The 18,260-nt window shown below is 61.0% G+C and overlaps 2 protein-coding genes across 13 annotated transcripts in view; both read right to left on the reverse strand.

The window, feature by feature from the left end:
• Window positions 1–1,853: 1,853 nt before the first annotated feature.
• On the reverse strand, window positions 1,854–3,787 carry RASD1 (ras related dexamethasone induced 1). Of its 2 annotated transcripts, none has more exons than XM_077746781.1 (2): window positions 3,367–3,787; window positions 1,854–3,104 (listed from the first exon to the last, which is right to left on the reverse strand). In XM_077746781.1, the coding sequence occupies exons 1-2, from the start codon at window positions 3,650–3,652 to the stop codon at window positions 2,548–2,550; spliced, it is 843 nt and encodes a 280-aa protein (XP_077602907.1). In that variant the 5' UTR covers window positions 3,653–3,787; the 3' UTR covers window positions 1,854–2,547. The 2 variants fall into 2 exon arrangements, with proteins under 2 accessions (XP_077602907.1, XP_077602909.1); XM_077746783.1 differs by having other exon boundaries at window positions 2,850–3,030.
• A 5,581-nt stretch (window positions 3,788–9,368) lies between these two features.
• The window catches only part of PEMT (phosphatidylethanolamine N-methyltransferase), a 101,335-nt gene continuing 92,443 nt past the window's right edge, over window positions 9,369–18,260 (reverse strand). For all 11 annotated transcript variants that reach the window (XM_077746608.1, XM_077746615.1, XM_077746614.1 and 8 more), the window contains 4 exons: window positions 15,094–15,239; window positions 12,427–12,538; window positions 9,824–9,898; window positions 9,369–9,667 (listed from right to left, as the gene is read on the reverse strand). In XM_077746608.1, coding sequence (XP_077602734.1) covers window positions 9,610–9,667; window positions 9,824–9,898; window positions 12,427–12,538; window positions 15,094–15,239 — 391 coding nt within the window. In that variant the 3' untranslated portion in view covers window positions 9,369–9,609. The remainder of the gene's footprint in view (window positions 9,668–9,823; window positions 9,899–12,426; window positions 12,539–15,093; window positions 15,240–18,260) is intronic.

Raw genomic sequence — 18,260 nt, forward strand, 5'->3', positions numbered from 1 at the left:
GTGTTTGCTGCACCGCAGACAGAGGCAGTCACGATGGGCTCTTTGTACAGAGAAGGGCAGCTCTGAGGGACGGCTCTGATCACCCCTCAGCCCGGTGTGAGGGGTGTGTTCTGGATTGTTCTCAAGGAGCGGTGAAGGCCTACACCTGGAAGCTGTACAGCCTGGTTCTGCTTCCAAATGTTCATAACACCCCTCATGTGTACCGGGTGGGACCCCGTTTGCGGCTTCTTCCCTTGACTGTCAGAGATGAGGGGAGAAGTAGGTCTAGAAATGGGCACATAACCCGTGCCGACCGAGTCGGGCCTCACAGACGCCTGCCGATGGCCTCGGTGGCGGGGATAGTGGTCGAGGACATTTTTAGCAGCAGCTCCACTTGTGTTGTGTGTGAAGGGGGTCAGGTGTCAGTGGCTTTGGGCAGAAGAGCAGGCTCTGAAATGAAGCGGGCAGTAGTCACCTATTAGACCAGTGCCCCCTGGAGACTGTATTTAACTGAATCAGTTATTTCCGCGAGATCTCAGAGCAGCGTATGGGCCAGTTTTAAGGCTCTGACCACATATCATGAAGCACGAAGCACACGGAACAAGACCACCGGGCCTTTGTGCCAGGCCGAGACGGACAAGGGCTTTTCAGGGGCAGACACAGAACCTTTCCTGTATTCCAGGGGTTTGACTTGTGACATTTTTCAAGAGTATAATTAAAAGAACTCGTATTCTGCTCTCAGGACATCTTGGTTTTTGTACTGGGACATTCATTATAGGAGGCCGGTCTTTCATAGTTGAGAGCAAGATGTTCATTTTGCTTAGAGGAGAGAACAAATGGGAAGAACTCGGCCCTGCGCCCCGTCCTGCTCGGTGCACACACGACACAAGCAGCGCAGAAACAGAGTAACTTCCCTAAGGAGCGGCATCCGGCCCCGAGGACTCGGCCGGCCTGGTGGGACATCCGGCCCACCTGTGACTGGCCCCTGGGCCCAGAGGGGAGTTCATTCGTGGCAGGGGGCCACCGTCACCAGAGCAGGGCTGAAACCGCGCCCTGGGACGGTACTGAGTGCCCCTCCCAGGGCTGAGCACCTCTTGCAGCCACCGATTATTTGCGTTACTGGGTGGCAGGCACCGTGCTGAGTGCTTTGCAAACATCTCACTCCTCACGGGCCCCCCAATGCAGAGGGTGTTCTCTAACTCGGGGGCGAGAACTTGGGGCTTGGCAGGTGTCACTTGCCCCACGCCAGCAGTTACAAGTGGCAGGAGGGCTGGGTCCCGAGTCAGGAACAGGCATCCTCAGCTGCCAAGACGAGACAGTGAGGCAGAGAAGGCGCTGGCAGGAACCTGCTTCCGGGGCCGGAGGGGCGTGCTTGGCCAGGGCCATCTCCAACCGCCTCTAGATGGCCATGTGGCAGGCCCTGGAGACGACCTGGGGGCAAGGGGCTTGCACCTGCCTGACACCACAGGAGTCTCTCAAGGCTTATTTCCTTTGTGGAAGCAGAGCCCCTGTGACACCTCATGCCAACTGCGGGTTGCAGGTCGGAGGCCCTTTCACTGCCCTGGGCCTGTAGAGAGTCAAGGACAAAACAGCTGGGACCCGCCCCAGAGGCCCTTTGTGGTGGCAGCTCCAGCACGGACCTGAACCCCTTCACTGTCCTGGCTTTTGCAGGAGCCATTCCCAGATAGAAGCGTTTTGGCCCCATCAACTGCAGCCTTTCCTCCCATGGGGGGGGCGGGGGGAAGCGGTTTTCAGAACGCCAGGGTCATTTCCAGTCTGGGCAAGGGGAGTCTGATGCCACAGAAGTAAAAACCCATCCCTCCCTTCTCACCCTTCTGCCTTCCAGTCATTTCTAAAAGCAAAGTAAGCATGGCTTTGTTTTAAACGGTTTTATTTTCAATTACAAAAACAGGAACAGTAACTTTAAAGACTACCACACACAGTACAAACAGCTGGGTAAGATTTTGTTCGTGTCCATGACGACATCAGAACTATTAAAGTGCAAGGTGTGTGTTTTGTTTTTCTTTGTGCAATTTCACACACTCATGTAAACAAGTCACTTGGCTACGATCTGACCCGCACCCCCTGCACCCCCTTAGTTTCTGGAGGGCAGAGGCTTTCAGTAGCCTCTAGCTTTCAGCAGTCACGCACCCCAGAATCAGATAATGCCCCACATGTCCTGTCCTGACCCTCCAGGGGGCAAGACAGGTTTCTCAAAGCCCAACAGAGGCTGATTAACTCACTTCCCCACTCTTGTCTTTATCAGAAACAAGACAAATTCGCCCTCTGCCGGCCTGTGCCCCCCTGTCTGGGGGTGGCAGGCACCACTGAGGATGAGGGGGGTGGGGAGAAGTCCCAATCTTGGCCAGTTCTTTCCTTCCATAACAGATGACTGTCCCTTTTTGGTTACTGCCTCCCCAGTGTGCTCGGCCAGGGGCCCGGGGAGGGAAGACGCTAGTCCCCACGCACGCGGCCGGCCGGGGCGCAGGGGCTGGCCCGGGTGACTTTGAAACAGAAAGGTCCTCCTCGGTTCAGTCACGGACGCGGGGGTCTGGGGGCGGGGGGCTCCTAGCTGATGACGCAGCGCTCCTTGTCCTTGGCATGGCCGCCACCGCTGGCCTTCTCGCGGATGTACAGGAGGTCGCTGTGCACGCTGGGCCGGCGGGCGAAGGGCGCCACGATGCCGAAGGCGTCGCCGGGGTCGCCGCCGCCGCCGCTACTGGCTCGCAACAGCTTCTTGTTGCGCAGCGCCTTCTTGTGCAGCACGTCGCAGTACTGCACCGACACCTTGCGGTGCAGATCCGGGCTCATCTCGCTCGGCAGCTTGGCCATGGCGAAGAGCGCCCGGAACATCTGGTCCAGGCTGCTGTTCTTCTTGGCCGAGATCTCGAAGTAGGCGCAGCGCTGGGGGTCGTCGCCCACCAGCCGCTCGATCTCGCGCGGCTCCACCTCGCGGTAGAAGTCCCGGTCACCCTTGTTGCCGCAGATGACCAGCGGCACGTCCACGTCCTCCTTGGTTTTGTTCTTGAGGCAGGACTTGGTGTCGAGAATCTGCTGCTTGAGCCTCTGCACCTCCTCGAAGGAGTCGCGGTTGTCCAGGCTGAACACCAGGATGAAAACGTCTCCTACGGGGAACACGGAGAGCGGAAAAGGCGACGGTGAGGGGGGCGGCCGAGCGAACAGCTGAAGTTGGGCCACCAAGGGGGGCCGCCCCAGCGCCCGCGCGCGGGACGTCCGGACCTCGCCGCGCTCAACGTGGCGCGGGGCGGCGGAACGGCCCTCGCCCCTCGCCGGCGCTCTCGGATCAGGGGTCGCCGCCCTCCCGGTGGCACAGCTCCCTCCCCCCGACCCCATCCCCACCGCCGCCCGAACCGGCCCCGCGCTCACCAGTGAGGATGGAGAGGCGCCGCATGGCGGGAAACGGGTGGTTGCCGGACGTATCGAGGATGTCCAGCTGGTAGACCTCGCCGCGGATGGAGTAGAACTTGCGGTGGAAGTCCTCGATGGTGGGCGTGTAGGCGTCCTCGAAGCGGCCCGTGAGGAAGCGCGACACGATGGCCGTCTTGCCCACCTTGGACGAGCCGAGGATGACCATGCGGTAGCAGTTCTTGGCCGGGATACTCAGCTCCGAGTCACTCGGGCACATCTTCTTGATCATCGCGGCCAGTTTCATTGGGCGCAGGGGCCGCGGGGGCGGTCGCAGAGCCGAGAGAAGTACGGAGGGCGGCCGGGGGCGCGGGGCTGAGCGGCTGGGAGGCTGTGCTCCGCTCGCGCTGGGGTATCGGCTGGGCTGGGGCTGGGCTGGGGCTGGGCTGGGGCTGAGCTCCAGCTCCAGCTCAGCTCCNCGTCACGCCCCGCGAGCCCCCGCCGCCCCTCCCGCGACCTCCGCGGGCCTCTGTCCGCTGCCGCCCGCTACGCGCGGGGAGAAACTGAATCCCAGGCCCCGCTGGGGCTAAAGGCGCGCGGACCCCTTTTTCCCCTGCACGGGGCTCAGCAGCCGCAAGGGCGTCGGGTCTGTAATCCCGGCTGTGCCTCTGACCCTTCGTGGCTCGCGGCAAGGATCCCACCCGAAACACGCACACACACCCCCGCACGTGCACACTCCCACTCACTCTCTTTGGGCCTCAGTTTACTCAGAGAATAACAATAGCAATCCAGTCATAGCAGCGGCGTAATCGCAGGCGCTTAGCAGCGCTGGGTTCCTCGCGCGGGGCCTTGCATACCTACCTTCTCTCTACCATACGGAGAACGAACCCTCGACGCAGCCCCCTTCCCGTCCGCGGGCGCGCGCTTGTTCCCGGGAAGCAGCGTTAGCGCCGAGGCTGGCGTCTCGCGCTCTGGCCGCCAGAGGGCAGCAGAGACCCCGCCGGCGCAGCAGAGAGGTGGCAGGCACCGCTCCCTGGGCTGGAGTGGGGGGCTAGGGGCAGGGTGGGGGTCTGCGGAGGTGCGGGCCTCGGGGCTCCAGGCCGGGATCCGACACCAGCCGTTCACCGCCCCGAGCTCTGCTGCAGGCTTCAGCGTCTCCTTTTGCCCAGCCAGGGACGTTCTGAAGCCCGGCAGGGATTTTCAGGCGGGGGCAGACCCCATCCTTTTCCTGGGTGCACCTAAAGGACCAGAGACTTGCTCTTCCTTGGTCAAGCCTAGGCCGATGTCCCTTCCTCCTTCCCCCACAGCATTCTGTGCCTTGGGAGTCTCTGGGGCAAACATTCCCGTTTTAGAGCTGGGGGAGCTGGGCCTCCAAGACACAGAGTGGGCAAGTGAGAAGGCCCTGGGCACACAGCAGCCTTTCGTCTTCTCTGAGTCTAGGGTTCCTCTTCTGGAAGATGGTGGTTCTGGTTCTGATTGTGGATGAGAAAGTACAAGCAGTTTAGGGGGCAGGAAACTTGCTAATAACAACAGTAAATGACCCATGAGCTCGCAGGGCTGGGAGGAGGGGGGCGCAGGAGCAAACCCAGCAGGCCGCAGGTTGATCAGTAACCAGGTGGATCCACTGATGGGCCTGGAGCCCACGGGAGAGGCCGTGCTGTGTTTTGCTTGGGCTGCGTCTAATTTGGGAGAGAGCCAGGGAGCCATTAGCTGGTGCCACCCACCTATCCACAAGGGCCAGGGTACCCCAGGCTGTGAGTGTCAGGGGCGCCAGCCTGCAGCCCTCTGCTCTTTGCATGGGGCCTGTGGGCTGCAAGTTCATCTTATCCAGCGCCTCTATGACAAGAGTTCCAACTGAGCCCCACACCCTCTGCAGAGTGATCCCAGAAGAGGGTTTACGTGTGCCCCACACTATTACAAGTCCTTGCTTCTGGCAACGTTTAAGGAGTAGGAGCTATTACTCTCTATATTTTACAGATGGAGAAACTGAGGCAGGGGGCATGACTTGCCCATGACTAGTAACTGCAGGGTTGGAGCTTAAACCCAGGGAATGGGCAGTCCTGGCTCTTAAGCACCGACTGTACCCCTCCTGTGGCTCTGTCCCCGGCTGTGGGACATCTGTGCCCCGTTTCTCCGAGTATGCCCCACCCCCTCCACACCTGTCCCCAGGCCTTGTGTCTCCTGTTGATGAGGTGGTTCAAAGGCACATATCACATGATGAGCACCCACGGGCTCAGCACTTGGCTCTGATTCTTGGTGTCCTTTAGGCAGGAATTATGCGACAGACCAGCTGGACTGGGTCCCCCACCGCTCTTGACCCTGCCCTCCCCATCTCAGGTGAGAAAGAAATGAGCCGCACACAGGGCTGCTGGGGACAGTGGGGCAGGACTTTCACTGCAGGAAGGGACCAGACAAGGATCAAGGGTAGGGGCTGGTCACAGCAGGGGCTCGTGTCACCCCCAGATGAAGGGCCCTCCCTCTGCCTGCTGTGAAGGTGCACTGTGGGCAGCTAGGCTCTGCAGTAGCATGGCTTCTGGCTCCTTCTTGATGGCCCATACCAGGGGGCCAGAGTCAAGGGGGCCTCGAGTTCGGGGTAGGCCTTTGTGAGCAGAGGTTCAAGGGCCGCAGGGCCAAGGATTGGAACCCAGCTCTCCTTAGGGAGACCCAGTGGGTGGGACCCAGCCTGGATAGCGCGTCCCTCCCCCATCCCAGGGCAGATGTCAAGGTTGGCACTGACATCGGGCCCCCAGCCTGCTCCAGCTGATAAGTGCCAGTGGCAGGCACTGGGCCCAGCCTGGGTCAGAACCCACAGTTCCTGATGCCTTCCGGGCACATCACCCCACCTCACAGATGCCAGGTCACGAGACTTGTCCTAAGTCAGCAGAGTTAAGCCCTGAGCGCTTGGGTCATTCATTCCCCAAATGGATGCCCCCCAAAAGCCTATGCACCTGCCCACCCCTGTGGGCCCTCACTCCCCCAGGGAAGCAAGCAGGGGTGAGGTAGCTAGTTTGGGCTGCCTCTTTCCTGGCTTTTTTCAAAGGCAGAACTCTTTGTTACAACAGTAACACATGCTCATGTTTTTGAAGCATCGGAACCTCAGAAAGGAACTTCGTGAAACAAACAGGAAGCTGGACCCCCCTTAAAGCCCACACCTCACAGGAGTGAGGCCAGCTCTGAGGCAGGCACCCACCCCTGCACACAGGCTGACCCCCTGCACAGCTGCCCTCTGCCAAGCTCTTTGCTAATTGAATTACACTTTTCTGTTCCTTGGGGTGGCCTTCGAGACTTTATGCCTGGGCCCTGCCACGGGCTGACTGAATCCGGGCGGTCCCAGGGTGGGATGTATTTTCAGCAGGCGAGCCCTGGGCTCAGGCAAGTCACTCGTAGCCATCAGCCTGTCTGGTCTGCCCGTGGACAGTCTGGGCAACGCGCTGGGGGGTGGGGGGACGTGTGCGCACCTCCCCCAACTCCCCCCACCCCAGCTTCCCAGCTCTCCCACCACCCACGGCCTGCCAGCCCAAGCCTTGTTTTTATGTTGTCCAGGTTAACAATGGTTACAAATGATTTCCTTTCCTGTGTGTTTGGTCATAAGGTAACAAACAGCATCTGTGAGGCTGAGCCTGCTTGTAAATATCATTTACGGGCAGGGCAGCAATTTTCCTGCTCAACGTGAAATGAGAACTTTAAAAATATTTGACCAAATGTTAAGGGCACGTTGGACAGTGGACAGCTGGCCCGCAAGGCAAGAAATCTGCGCCACAGCCCGGCCCGATGGCAAAGAGTGGTTTAGTCGTCCTTGAGAGCTGTTTGAGGAGAGTGCCGGGCAGGCCCCCAGCAGGGGCGAAGGTGAGTGGCTGCTTCCCGCAATGACGCTGTCATGCCAACCCGAGCCCATCCCTAGCAGCCCCTTGCACAAAGGTGTCCTGTGTCACCCTGGTCCATAGCCACTGCCTGGACAGGACGGTGGCTAAAAAGAGCTGGTGTTCCTCTCCGACAGGCTGCCTTCATCAAGCCCAGATCACAGCTGTCTAGCCGTTTCCTCTTTAGCCTTGAGCTCTGTTCCCATTACAGCAGACCCTTTCAGGACAGCCAGCTCAGTGCATGGCTCTGGCCCCGCCCTGGGCCGCTCCTCCCACAGCCAGTGTACCTACGGATCAGGATACCTGGGGTTCCTCTGTTCTGCCCTGACTTCGGGGGACCAGCATATCCTTAAAGGCTATGTGTGCAAAGGTGCCTGTGGAGGAGTGAGCTCCCTGTTCTTAGGGGTATGTCAGAGGCAGGGACTGAAGCGTTGGGTAAGATCAGACCAGATGCCTCCTGTGGGTCCTAAAGACCTGAGATAGACTCTGGATTCCAGAAACCAAAGAAAAGGCCTCAAGGAGTTCCCTGGGTGGCGAGGGGGGCCCAGCCTGGACTGCCTGGGCGCTTGGTGCATCCATAAGGCAGGCATGGCTATGGCAGCCCCTGTACAGCGTGGGGGACTGGCGCCCTAAGAGCCCGTGCGCAGGTGGAGTCTGGGTTCACTGTGGGCTCCCAGCACGAACGCGGGAAAGCCACCCCACGTCCTTGGAGGGCCGGCGGCCTGCAGGTAAGGCTGGCGCCAGGACGAGGGGCCGGCCAGTCCTGTCCACTGCCCTCTGCTGCCGGGCTTGACCACCAGGCCCCAAACGATCCCGTGGCCTGCTCCTCAGGCGATTCAAGGCTTACGAGGGATTAGGAGAGAAATGTCAGCGTTAAGCAGAGATGCCGCATTCAGCCCGGGGGAGGGGTGGGGAGACTGGGTGCCGGGCCAAGGTCCTCCAGTTCCATTCAGGAACCCCTCCGCCATGGCATCGGGAGCCCCCACCTCTCCTCAGCGCCTCCCACCTCAGCGGCAGAGAGGGAGTGTGAGCTTGGGCGGGACAGACCTGTGTCTCCGGGACAAGCCACCCAGCCTTTGCTGCCAAACGGGGGCGACCCCGGCCTGCGTGGTAGTGCGGAGTGCGCAGACGCAGCCGCTGCGGGGCGGGGGCCCAGAGCAGGTGCGTGCCAAATCTCCGAGGTCCAGCCGGCCCGGCCCTTCCCCTCCCACTGCTGGCTCAAACACGGCTAGCAAATCTGGGGGAGCACAGTAGCCTCCCCAGCCCCATCCCACAGCCCACGCCACGTCAGTCTTCAGCTTCATGACATTTCCATCCAGTGCCAGACCCCTCACAGGCCAAAGGGGGGTTGCGTTGTAATCACATCTGGGCTTTTCTGATCGCCCTCAGATCACCCCACAAAGATGATCTGTCTCCAAGGCCAGCTCATCAGGGCTGGACCTGGTGGCTTGGGGTTCAGAGAGCATGAGTGTCACAGCCTAGCTTCTTGCAAATGTGGTAGTGTCCCAGGGGAGGGGGGTGTGTGCCAACTGGCCCAGCTCATTGGCCTGACCCCAAGGGGCCCAGCTGATGCCCCTCACTAGCTCGGCCCTTCAGAGCCTGCTGCTTTAGGCACCCACACTTGTTCTGGCCACAGGGCGTTTGCACTCACCATTCCTGCTGCCTGGAATCCTCACATTTGCTACCTTTGCTCATTTGGGTCTCAGCTCAAATCTCACCTCCTCAGAGGGCGCCCCCCCGACCACAATGGCTAATAGGCTCCCATCCCCACCAGGTACCATCACATCACTTTTTACGTTTTCAGCATGCTTTTCACTCTCTGACGGCAGCTTGCAGAGGCTGGGAGCTCCTTGGCATGTGGGCCTGGTGGGTGGTATGAGGACACCTCGACCCAGAGGCTGGGCTGGCTCCCCAAAGGAAAGGGACAGAAGATGGGGCGCTGGGGCAGGGTGTGAGGCCGGCGGCACAGGAAGCCCAAATGTCTGGGCAAGCCCTTTCCCTGCCGACCACGGATGGTAATGCCGGCCTCAGGGCTGAGAGGCCTCAGGCAGAAGGAAGGCCACACCAGCCTGGCCTGGAGCCCTCAGGGGAATGCTCCCTCCCCAGGAGCACCAAACTCCTTCCCCTTTCCCACCTGGCCAGACAGAGAGCCGGAGGGGATGCTGGCGTCAGGGTGCCTTTTATTGGTGAGTTAGGACGCGCTGTGGGTAGTGGGACGGGGGGCTCAGTGGCCAAACAACAGCATGTCCAGGGCCCCCGAGGCAGAGGTTTCCAAGGCACTGCGTGGCACTCATCAGACGTGAACACTGGCGCGGTGGCCAGGCGCCCTTCTCCCCGCTGCAGGGCTGAGCACTCGGGGCAGGCCGGGGGCGGCAGGCCCTCAGTGAAGCGGCCACAGGCCCGGTCAGCTCCTCTTGTGGGACGAGGACGCTTTCTGCTGGTAGATCTGAGCCGTGAAGGGCCTGCGGGGGAGAGAGGTCCCGTCAGCACGTCTCAGGGGTGATGCACCGCCCCAGGCCGGGCCCCCACTGCAGCATGGACAGGAGGCCCCAGGCTGCCCCGTCCCTNTCGGCCGCTCGGCAGCCACACTCCTCGTGTGTGACAGTGTGCCTACTCACTCCTCGTACTGGATGGCGACCATGTAGATGAGGGCCACGACCACGGTCAGCAGCAGGCCGGCGGGGCTGGCGTGCCTGTGGAGAACACTCAGTCAGGTCCCGGGCCCGCCTTCTCTCTCAGACCAGAGCNAAGAATGCCTGGCCTCTCAGACAGCGTGTCCTTTTCTGCAGAGGAAGATGTTCCCGGGGTGGGGAGGGATGGGGGGACAATGCTAGCCTGTGCTCCAGCGACCGTGTTCTCAGGCTGTTTTCTAGAAATAGGTGCAAGGCCCCCAGCCACATGTGGAACCCTTCATGGCTTCCTGCTGGTGACTGCCACACGGAGGAGCCTGGGTGCATCCACTGTCCAGCTGGTCCCACCTTTTCTAGTTGCCTCTGACCCCAGAGGCTCCCCAGGGGGTGGGCTGCGGCATCCAGATGGCCAGGGGAGCGGGAGGGAAACTGGATCATGGGGCCGCACAGAGCCCGGGAGCGAGCAGGGAGCACGGGCCCCAGGCGGGCTCTGTGTCCCCCGCTCTGCCTCCTTCACAGAAGTCCCAGGCTGGGGGCCCTAGACTTGTGTGTGCCAAGCGGAGACCCTCTGCCCTGCCCATTCACCTCCGCCTGGGCCTCACCCCATCTCTCTGTGTGCGCGGGCAGCCCTCCAGCAGGGGCTGTGAAGGCCCCACCCTCCACTCTGTGGCCTCGATTCCAACCATCCTCCAGGCCGGAGGGGTCTGCCCGCCCATCGTCACAGCCAGGTGGAGATGCCAATGCCAAACGGAGACCCTTCTGGGGCTAAACTGAAATCTGCCCCCTGGGAGCTTTACTCACTGGCCCTCGCTTGTTTTCTGGAATGAGCAGAGCCTCCCCACCCACAAATCTGGCACCCAAGGAGCTGGGGCGGAGGCTCAGGGGGATGGTCCCCACCCCGGGCCCTGGAGTGTGAGCCAAGTAGGCACCCCTACTCCGTTACATCCACAGGAAGCTTTCCCACTTCCCACGTGCTCTCACACTCTTGACCTTGACACCCTAACAACCCTGTGTGGAAAGGATCGTCTCCTTCTGCAGACGGGGAGGCTGAGGTCCAGACTGACCCACATGCCCTGCTGAGCCTGAGGGGGTGGCAGGGCTGGTCCGAGGAAACCAACCATGCACCTTGGGGAGCGGGGTGTCTCACTCGGGCTAGGGGGCTGGGAAGGCGGAGGCCTGGAGAGAGCAGGAGGCCCCGCTGCCCCAGGCCCATAGAGCTCCCCCATCCGTGGGGCCCCTAGCGGGAAGCAGATGGGCTGCAGGAGGCCTGGGCAGCCCTGCCGGGTCAGTGTCTTGCAGCCCCAGGCAACGGCCTCTCTCTACGAGCTCAGACGAAAGGCCGTGTCTCTGCAGCACAGAGGAGGCCCTCCTTTCTCACCGCACGGCTGGTTTCCTCCCTACATTCCCTCATATGTTCCTGAGAGTCCTGACCTGGTAACATCTCACTCCTGGGCACCGGCCACCACCACTGGGGCACAGAAGGGGCCCACATGTGAAATCTGCCTTTGGAAGGCCCATCTGAGCACAGAGGACACAGCTGTGTGGGGAGAGGGGAGGGGGAGTGGTCAGGGAGGGCTTCCTGGAGGAGAGGGCACTCAAGTTGGGTTTGGAAACACCAAAAGGGAATGGAAAAGGGAGGGAACAGTGGATGCACTGGCAGGGGTGAGCTCAGGGCAGAATCAAGAGGCTGCAGGGTAGGGCCTAGGGAGATGCGCTTTGGAGTGGATGAATCTAGGGGCATGGAACCCTCCCCCCCAGGATCCCACCGGCCAAGTCCAGACGAGAGGGACTGGGCTGGGGCAGGGGGCGAGGTCCCAGCCAGACCCACAGATCTCCCGCTAGCGCCTGGCACTCAAAGCCCAGCGCTCCAATCTGGGCTGCACCTGAAGGCAGTGGTTGCAAGGAAACATCTCACTCCTGACATTCTACCATTTGAGACTCATTCCTTTATGTCTTAGAGCCTTCCTGGTCTCTGGGAGCACCTGCAACATTCTAGGCACATGGCTCCAAGTGTCCAATAAAAGCAGACCGCTTTCTACCAAAACACTGCCTGTGAGAGAAGCCCTAATACGGAAAATGGGCAAACAGGAAGTGCTCGGAGGGGCGCAGGGTGTGAGGCCCAGAGCCCACGGCACCCCCTACGCTGGGCCCCCCCCCCCTGGGGTCTCTGGACAGCATGAGCCCTTGGCAGTGGCTCAGGACCTGCCAGCCCTAATGTTCCAGGACAGGGTTGGCAGTCTATGGTCTGCAGGCCAGAAATGATTTTTCTACTTTTAAATGGTTAAAAAGAGAGAACAGACTATCTCATGACATGCAACAATTATATGAAATTCCAATTTCAGCATCCATGAGCGAAGCGGGGCTGGTCCCGGCCACAGCCATTCATTTACCTATGGTCTCAGGGCCGCTCTGCCTGTGGCCTGGAAGCCGCTCTGGCCCTGCCCCTGTGGGAGAAAGCTCGCCAACCCGTTCTAGGAGGTCATTTGCATGCAGAAGAAAGTCCCAAGGGACATGTCGGCTCCACGGATGACAGAGGCTGGCCCGTCTTGCCCAGGAGGCAGGGAGGGTGGGCAGGAAGTCCTGATACTCACATGATGGCCCAGCCCAGGTAATTGGCTGTGCTGCCCCAGTACATGGGGTTGTCCAGGATGTTGAATGGGAATGTGGTCACTCTGGCCTCCATAAGGATCCCAAAGTAGTCGCCTGTGGACAAGTTGGGGGGTGGGGGCGGAGGGTCATGGCCTGGCTGTACAGTGACTGAGGGAGGCCCCCAGGGTGGGCACCATGGGGTTTCCTCCAGGAGGCTCTGCCCAGCCAAGGAGCTGGTGGTACAGTGCACCGAGTCAAGGGGCACCCCAGGCAATGGGTCCACTCGGGTCACAGGCATGCAGACACCTCTGAGGGCACAGGGTCCTGAAGCCCTCCCACTCTACCCCCGTCTGCTCCTTTCCTCTGTGCCTTTGCACATGCTGTTCCCTCTGCTTGGGATGCCTTTCCCTGCTCTCTGTCTAGTGAGCATCTTTCCTCCTTCCTCATTTCTCCCTCGGCCTATGTCACCTCCTGAAAGAGGCCCTTCCCTGCCTGCTACCCACTCTTCCTGCCCCCAGATCCTCTCTTCTCACCCAGGCCGCATCCTGGGTGAGCTCCTCCCACCCCGGGGATCCAGGGGGCCTGCTCTGCTCCTCCACCACAGCCTGCGGCCAGCCCTGAGCAGCGGTCACAGTGGAGAGTGCGACCGTCAGATGGCCGATCCCGTACAGGCCCATCACCCACCCCTCTGGGACTTGGCGACGAGGCCACTCCTAGAGGCAGAGACGTGGTCTCCAGCACAGGCCAGGAGGCAGCCCTCACCACGGGCAGGCGTGTGGTGCTGCTCAGGAAGGGCCCCGCCGTGTCCGCCCCGCCGCGTCCACCCCGCCTCCTCTCCCCGGAACCCTTCAGAGCTTCATCGGGGGTGGAAGTAGGGCAGCCACAGGCAGAGGAGTCCGCTGTCTGGGGACAAAGGTGTGGAGCATAGGAGCCGCCCGAGGGCTGCGGAAGGCTGTCTTCCCAGGAGGCAGGAAATGGGGCCGTGGGCCTGGAGGCGGATGGCACAGAAACCCGCTTCGGGGTGACTCACAGGACGGAGGTGGCCACTGTGCCCTACATCCAGAGCCCAGCGGCCCCTCTCGGCCGTCTCTCCTGGGCGGAGGCGTGCTGCGGTGACTGCTCCAGTCAGGCTCCTGCCCACTGCCCGCCCCACCCCCCGACTGGCTCCTCTAGGCGATGCGCCCCACACGGCCTTGACCATGTCCTGCCCCCCACACCGTCCGGGGCTCCGCCAGCTCCTTCCCAGCTCTGTGCCCACACCCGTGCCTGCATGCCACAGGGCTATTCACCCCGGTCTTCCAGCACCTGAGCTGGACAGGAAGCGCCCCTCCTCCCTCCGTGGCCCTTGGCCTCGGCTCTGTAAGGCCTACACCATGATCCCCACCTCCTCCCTGTACCTCCCCCCACTACCCGGCCAGTCCAACCTCCTTGATGCTGGCATGAGATCTTTCCAAGCCCTTCTGTGACCCTACCTCCCCAGGAGTGAAGCCTCAGGCCCCTACATGGCCTTCAGGGACACGTGACATTGCCCCCACCTGATCTCCAGCCCTCGCCTGCCTGGCCCNCCCACCAGGAAGACTCTGAGCTCCACCTTTTCCCCCCAGGTTCCCGCCTCCATGACCCTCTCCCAGCACTGGGCACCCAAAGCTGCAGCCTAAGCAGGAGGTGCCGAACCGTCCGCGGGCCCTGCTGCTGCAGATTCCCTACAGGCCCAGGCCAGGCCTCGGCACAGGCCTCCGGCACGTGCTGCTCCCGGGGGTCTCATCTGCCTGTGAACACGAGCTCCTGCAGAGCTGCAGGCCCCCCGCTGCAGCCTGCAGTACCCCAGTTCCCCTGCGGCACCCCGCAGTACCCCAGTCCCCCCGCTGCAGTCCACAGAACCCTACAGTACCCCAGGCCCCCCACTGCAGCCCACAGTACCCAACAGTAACCCAGGCCCCCTGCAATACTCCAGATCCCAAGTGGCTGTGGGTAGAGAGACACCCAGGCAAACCAGGAGGGTGTGGGGACTGCCCTGGGCACTGGAGGAAATTGAGGCCAGGTTTGTGAGGTGGGCTGGGGGCTGAGACTGGTGACGGCCCGGGAGCCCCCGATCCAGCCCATCTGAGAGGTAGGCACCTCCCACGTGCCGGCTGCCCGCGGGTCTCCCTCTGTGGGCTGCCTCCTCCTTTCTGCCCCTGACCCAGAGACGCCCTTGCTCTTGCGGCCTCCCCTGCTGCTCTCTTCTTTGGGCTTCCGAGTTGCTAGAAGTTGCTGACGTCATAAGGACCCCTTGCCAGGCCAGCACAGGGCTCTCGGCCCAAAAGCGCCTGAGCCGGAGTCAGTGGGGGATGCAGAGCAGGGACAGCACCCCCTTGCCCCACACCCGACCCAGACCTGCACCAGCCCTGGCTTGTGGCCCCACGCAGCAAGTGGAAATCCCACCTGGCCTGGCACCCAACCAGCCGGATGGGGTAGGAGAGCTCAGCTTCCCAAGCTGACCAGGCAGAGGCCCGGAGGAGGGAAGGCCCCTGAGCCCCAGAGTGAGTGGCAGAGCAAGAAAACGGCTGGGTCTGCCTGTGCACCCCAAGAAGGTGTCACAGATGGCAGGGCAGTCAGCCACCCGGCCCCAGCACCCCACTGAGCCCAGAGTGCGTCTGCTCATGGCCCCCCAGGCCCTGGGGTCTTACCTAGGAAGGTCCCGGTGAAGCCCAGCGCAAAGAAGCTGGAGAGCACAAGTGTGCTGCCTATTCCCAGGAGCGCAAGGCCCAAGCCGTAGGCCGTGGGGTTATCCAGGCTCTCCATCTTGGGCTGGCTCAGCATGGCCTGCATGAAGCTGGGGGGAGAGTCAGGAGATCACTGTGTGGAGAGGGGCTTCCTATCCTTCCCACCCTCGGTCTCCCAGGGGACCCCCAGAATAGCCAGTCCAGGAGCTCTCAGAGCCTGCTGAGGCCAGGCCGGTGACCTGAACAAGTGACGTAGGCCGCTGGTGGGTTGTGGTGTCCGGCCCTGTAGCACCAGCCCTCCGCTGCCCCTCCTCCCCGCCCCACAGGAGAGGTAACCAGAATGAGGAGCCTGGGCCCTCCTACATTTTTTTACTTTTTGAGAGAAAAGCCAGAAATCATGACTTGCATGTAAAATACTCTAATTATTAGAAATGGGCAATAATGACAACTGCTTTAGACTCTGCATGACAGTGGCCTAGATTCAGCCTAAAGGCCACCAGTTTGCAAACTCCAGTTCCTGTCCAGTTAGCAACCGGCACTTATGAGCCAAATGTGGCTCAGAGCAGAAAAGATGCATGCCGTTGGCTGTACCCACGCTCTCCTGCACTTGGCTGGTGTTGCACGCGGTGCTGGCATCCTGTGCCCCTGGAGTGGACACAGTGCCCAGAAGCCCAGGGCATGCTCTGCCCCCTCTGCGGCCTCCACAGCTCCTGGGCAGGGCTGGTTGCATCCCAAGTGGCACCTCAGAGACCCCTTAATGTCTTCCCTCTACCTCTGAAATGCCCCCAGCAAGCTCCTTTTGGGGCCAAGCCATCGAAGGCCTTGTTAAACACCCAGTGACAAAAACGTGGAGGAGGGGACTGGGCTCTTGGGTTTGGAAGTTCAGGTTCTCCAACTGGCTACTCAAGAGGAGAAGGTGAGGTGCAGACAAGGCAAAGTGACTGGGCTTATAGTAACGCATGGCAGCAAGGTTCAGGGTCTGCCTCACTAGTGGAGCACTGGCACTGGTGAGGGACACACTCAAAGGAAAGGCTGTGTGTGGGAGCAAGAGCATGCGTGTGCCACTAACACACACCTCCCACTCCCACACCCCATGTTTGCAACACTCAGAACAGACATGAAGCTCTCCTGCCTCATGTAAGGCAGCTGCCTGTACTCACTCTGTACTAGGTACCTCTTAGTTGGGCAGCCTACTATCTACCTACCCACCCACACACCCCTCCACCTGTCTAGCCTCTATCCATCCACCCACCCACCCATCCATTAGTCTCTCCTCCATCCATCCATCCATCCATCCATCCATCCATCCATCCATCATCCACCCATCACCCATCCATCAGTCTATTCTCTATCCATCATCCCATCCATCCATCCGTTTATCCTCGATCTAGCCATCCATCCATCGACCTACCCATCCATTAGTCTATCCTCCATCCATTCATCCTTCCATCCATCAGTCTATCAATCTTTCCCTCTGTCCACCCACCCATCCATCTACCCATGCATCCATCCAATAGTCAATCCTGTATCTATCCATCCATCACAAAGTACCTCTGTTTACAAGGCTCTTTCAAGCAGAACAAATTCACCATCCCCACTCATTCATTCTGCTGGAAAATTCAAATTGTTGTAAAACCATCCTTATTGGAGCTAAAAACACCTCCCTCGAACTCTCTTCTCCAACTACTTTCAGCTCCTAGAGAACAGAGGCTTCTTCTCCTTCCCCCAAGGATGTCCCAGGCACCCGGCACACGCCACACAGGACAGGTTATGGTTCATATTCATCAGCTGGAGGAAGAGCAGCACCCCACTACCTACTACCTGTCCCTCACCCTGCGGGCAGAGGCCTGCATGGTGACCTGTCAAACAGCGGCATGTGTATGTCAACGCACACCTGGACACTGGTCACGCTGCCCATATCCCCGGCTCTCCACCCACCACTGCCCTCCCTCAGCCTTCCTGCTGCCTGCACCCAGGGTCACCCCGCAGATCCAGGCTGAGCTGCTGGGATTGGCCCAGGGTCATGCACACCCTGTTGTTGTTGTACGTGGTCACCCCACCCCTGCCCCACCCCTCTCTGCCCTCACTTGCCTTTCCGGTAACCCAGCAGCCCTCACCCTCTGGGCAGCCCTGTGACGCAGGCACACCTTCAGCCCTGCAGATCAGCAGCTAAGGCCATGGAGCAGGCAGCTTACCAGCCAGCCTCAGCACCCCCCCACCTCTCCTGAAGGTAGGAGGGTGCGGGCCCTGGCAAGGCTGACTGCCCCACTCAGAGCGGGGCTCACCTGCAGGCCCCTGGCTCCTTGGCAACCAGGGCAATAGGGAGCACCCAGCAGAGAGAATATGTGGGTGGGTGGGCGTCATGCTCGGGCCTCTGTGCTCTCGTGGGCTGGAGTGACACCCCACCCCCCCAGCCTGGACCCTGGGCTCTACCTCCCTAGACATAGCTCTAGCACCTGCTCCTCCCTGCCTGGGCTGCCTCCCACCCCGGCCCCCAAACCGAGGGAAATGAGGCACGGTAGGCACCCCCTGGCCATCCCAGCATACCATCTGCCTCAAGTACTCTGGGGGGGCACCTTATGGCCGCCCAGTAAAAGAGCCCCGGGCAAAGAGCAGTACTGTTTTTCAGACTTGGGTGTCCTGAGCCTTGGCTTTTGCCTCTGTAGACGGTGATGTAACCCCTCGTCACCCTGTGTGGAGCTGCGGCCGATGGCTGTGCACACTCTGATGACTGTGAAACATGCCAGGCTCTGCCTATGGGACTTGTGGACGGTGGGAGGGACAGCGCTGTGAATGCAGGTGACGTGGCGTGATGAAGCACTGGGCGCCGCGGGACGGGCACGCGGGATGGCGGGCCCAGAAGGCCGCGGCAAGGCTCAAGCTGGGATCTGGAGAAGAAATTCATCAGGAGAAGGGCAGAGAGAGAATTCCAGAAAGAGGAACAGCCCACGCAGAGGCTGGGGGCAGAGCCCAGCTCATTCGAAAGCAGCCTGCAGAAGAGACTGGGGTCATTTGGCATGCATTCCAGTGAGTAGGAAGTCACAGGTGGGGAGGAGCCGAGCCCGACACCAGTCAGCGACTGCAGCAGGACAGCAAGCACTGGGGCCCAGCCCCAGCCCAGAGGGGACCCC

Source organism: Crocuta crocuta, unplaced genomic scaffold, assembly GCF_008692635.1.
Source record: "Crocuta crocuta isolate KB4526 unplaced genomic scaffold, BGI_CrCroc_1.0 scaffold139, whole genome shotgun sequence".
Lineage (NCBI taxonomy): Eukaryota > Metazoa > Chordata > Mammalia > Carnivora > Hyaenidae > Crocuta > Crocuta crocuta.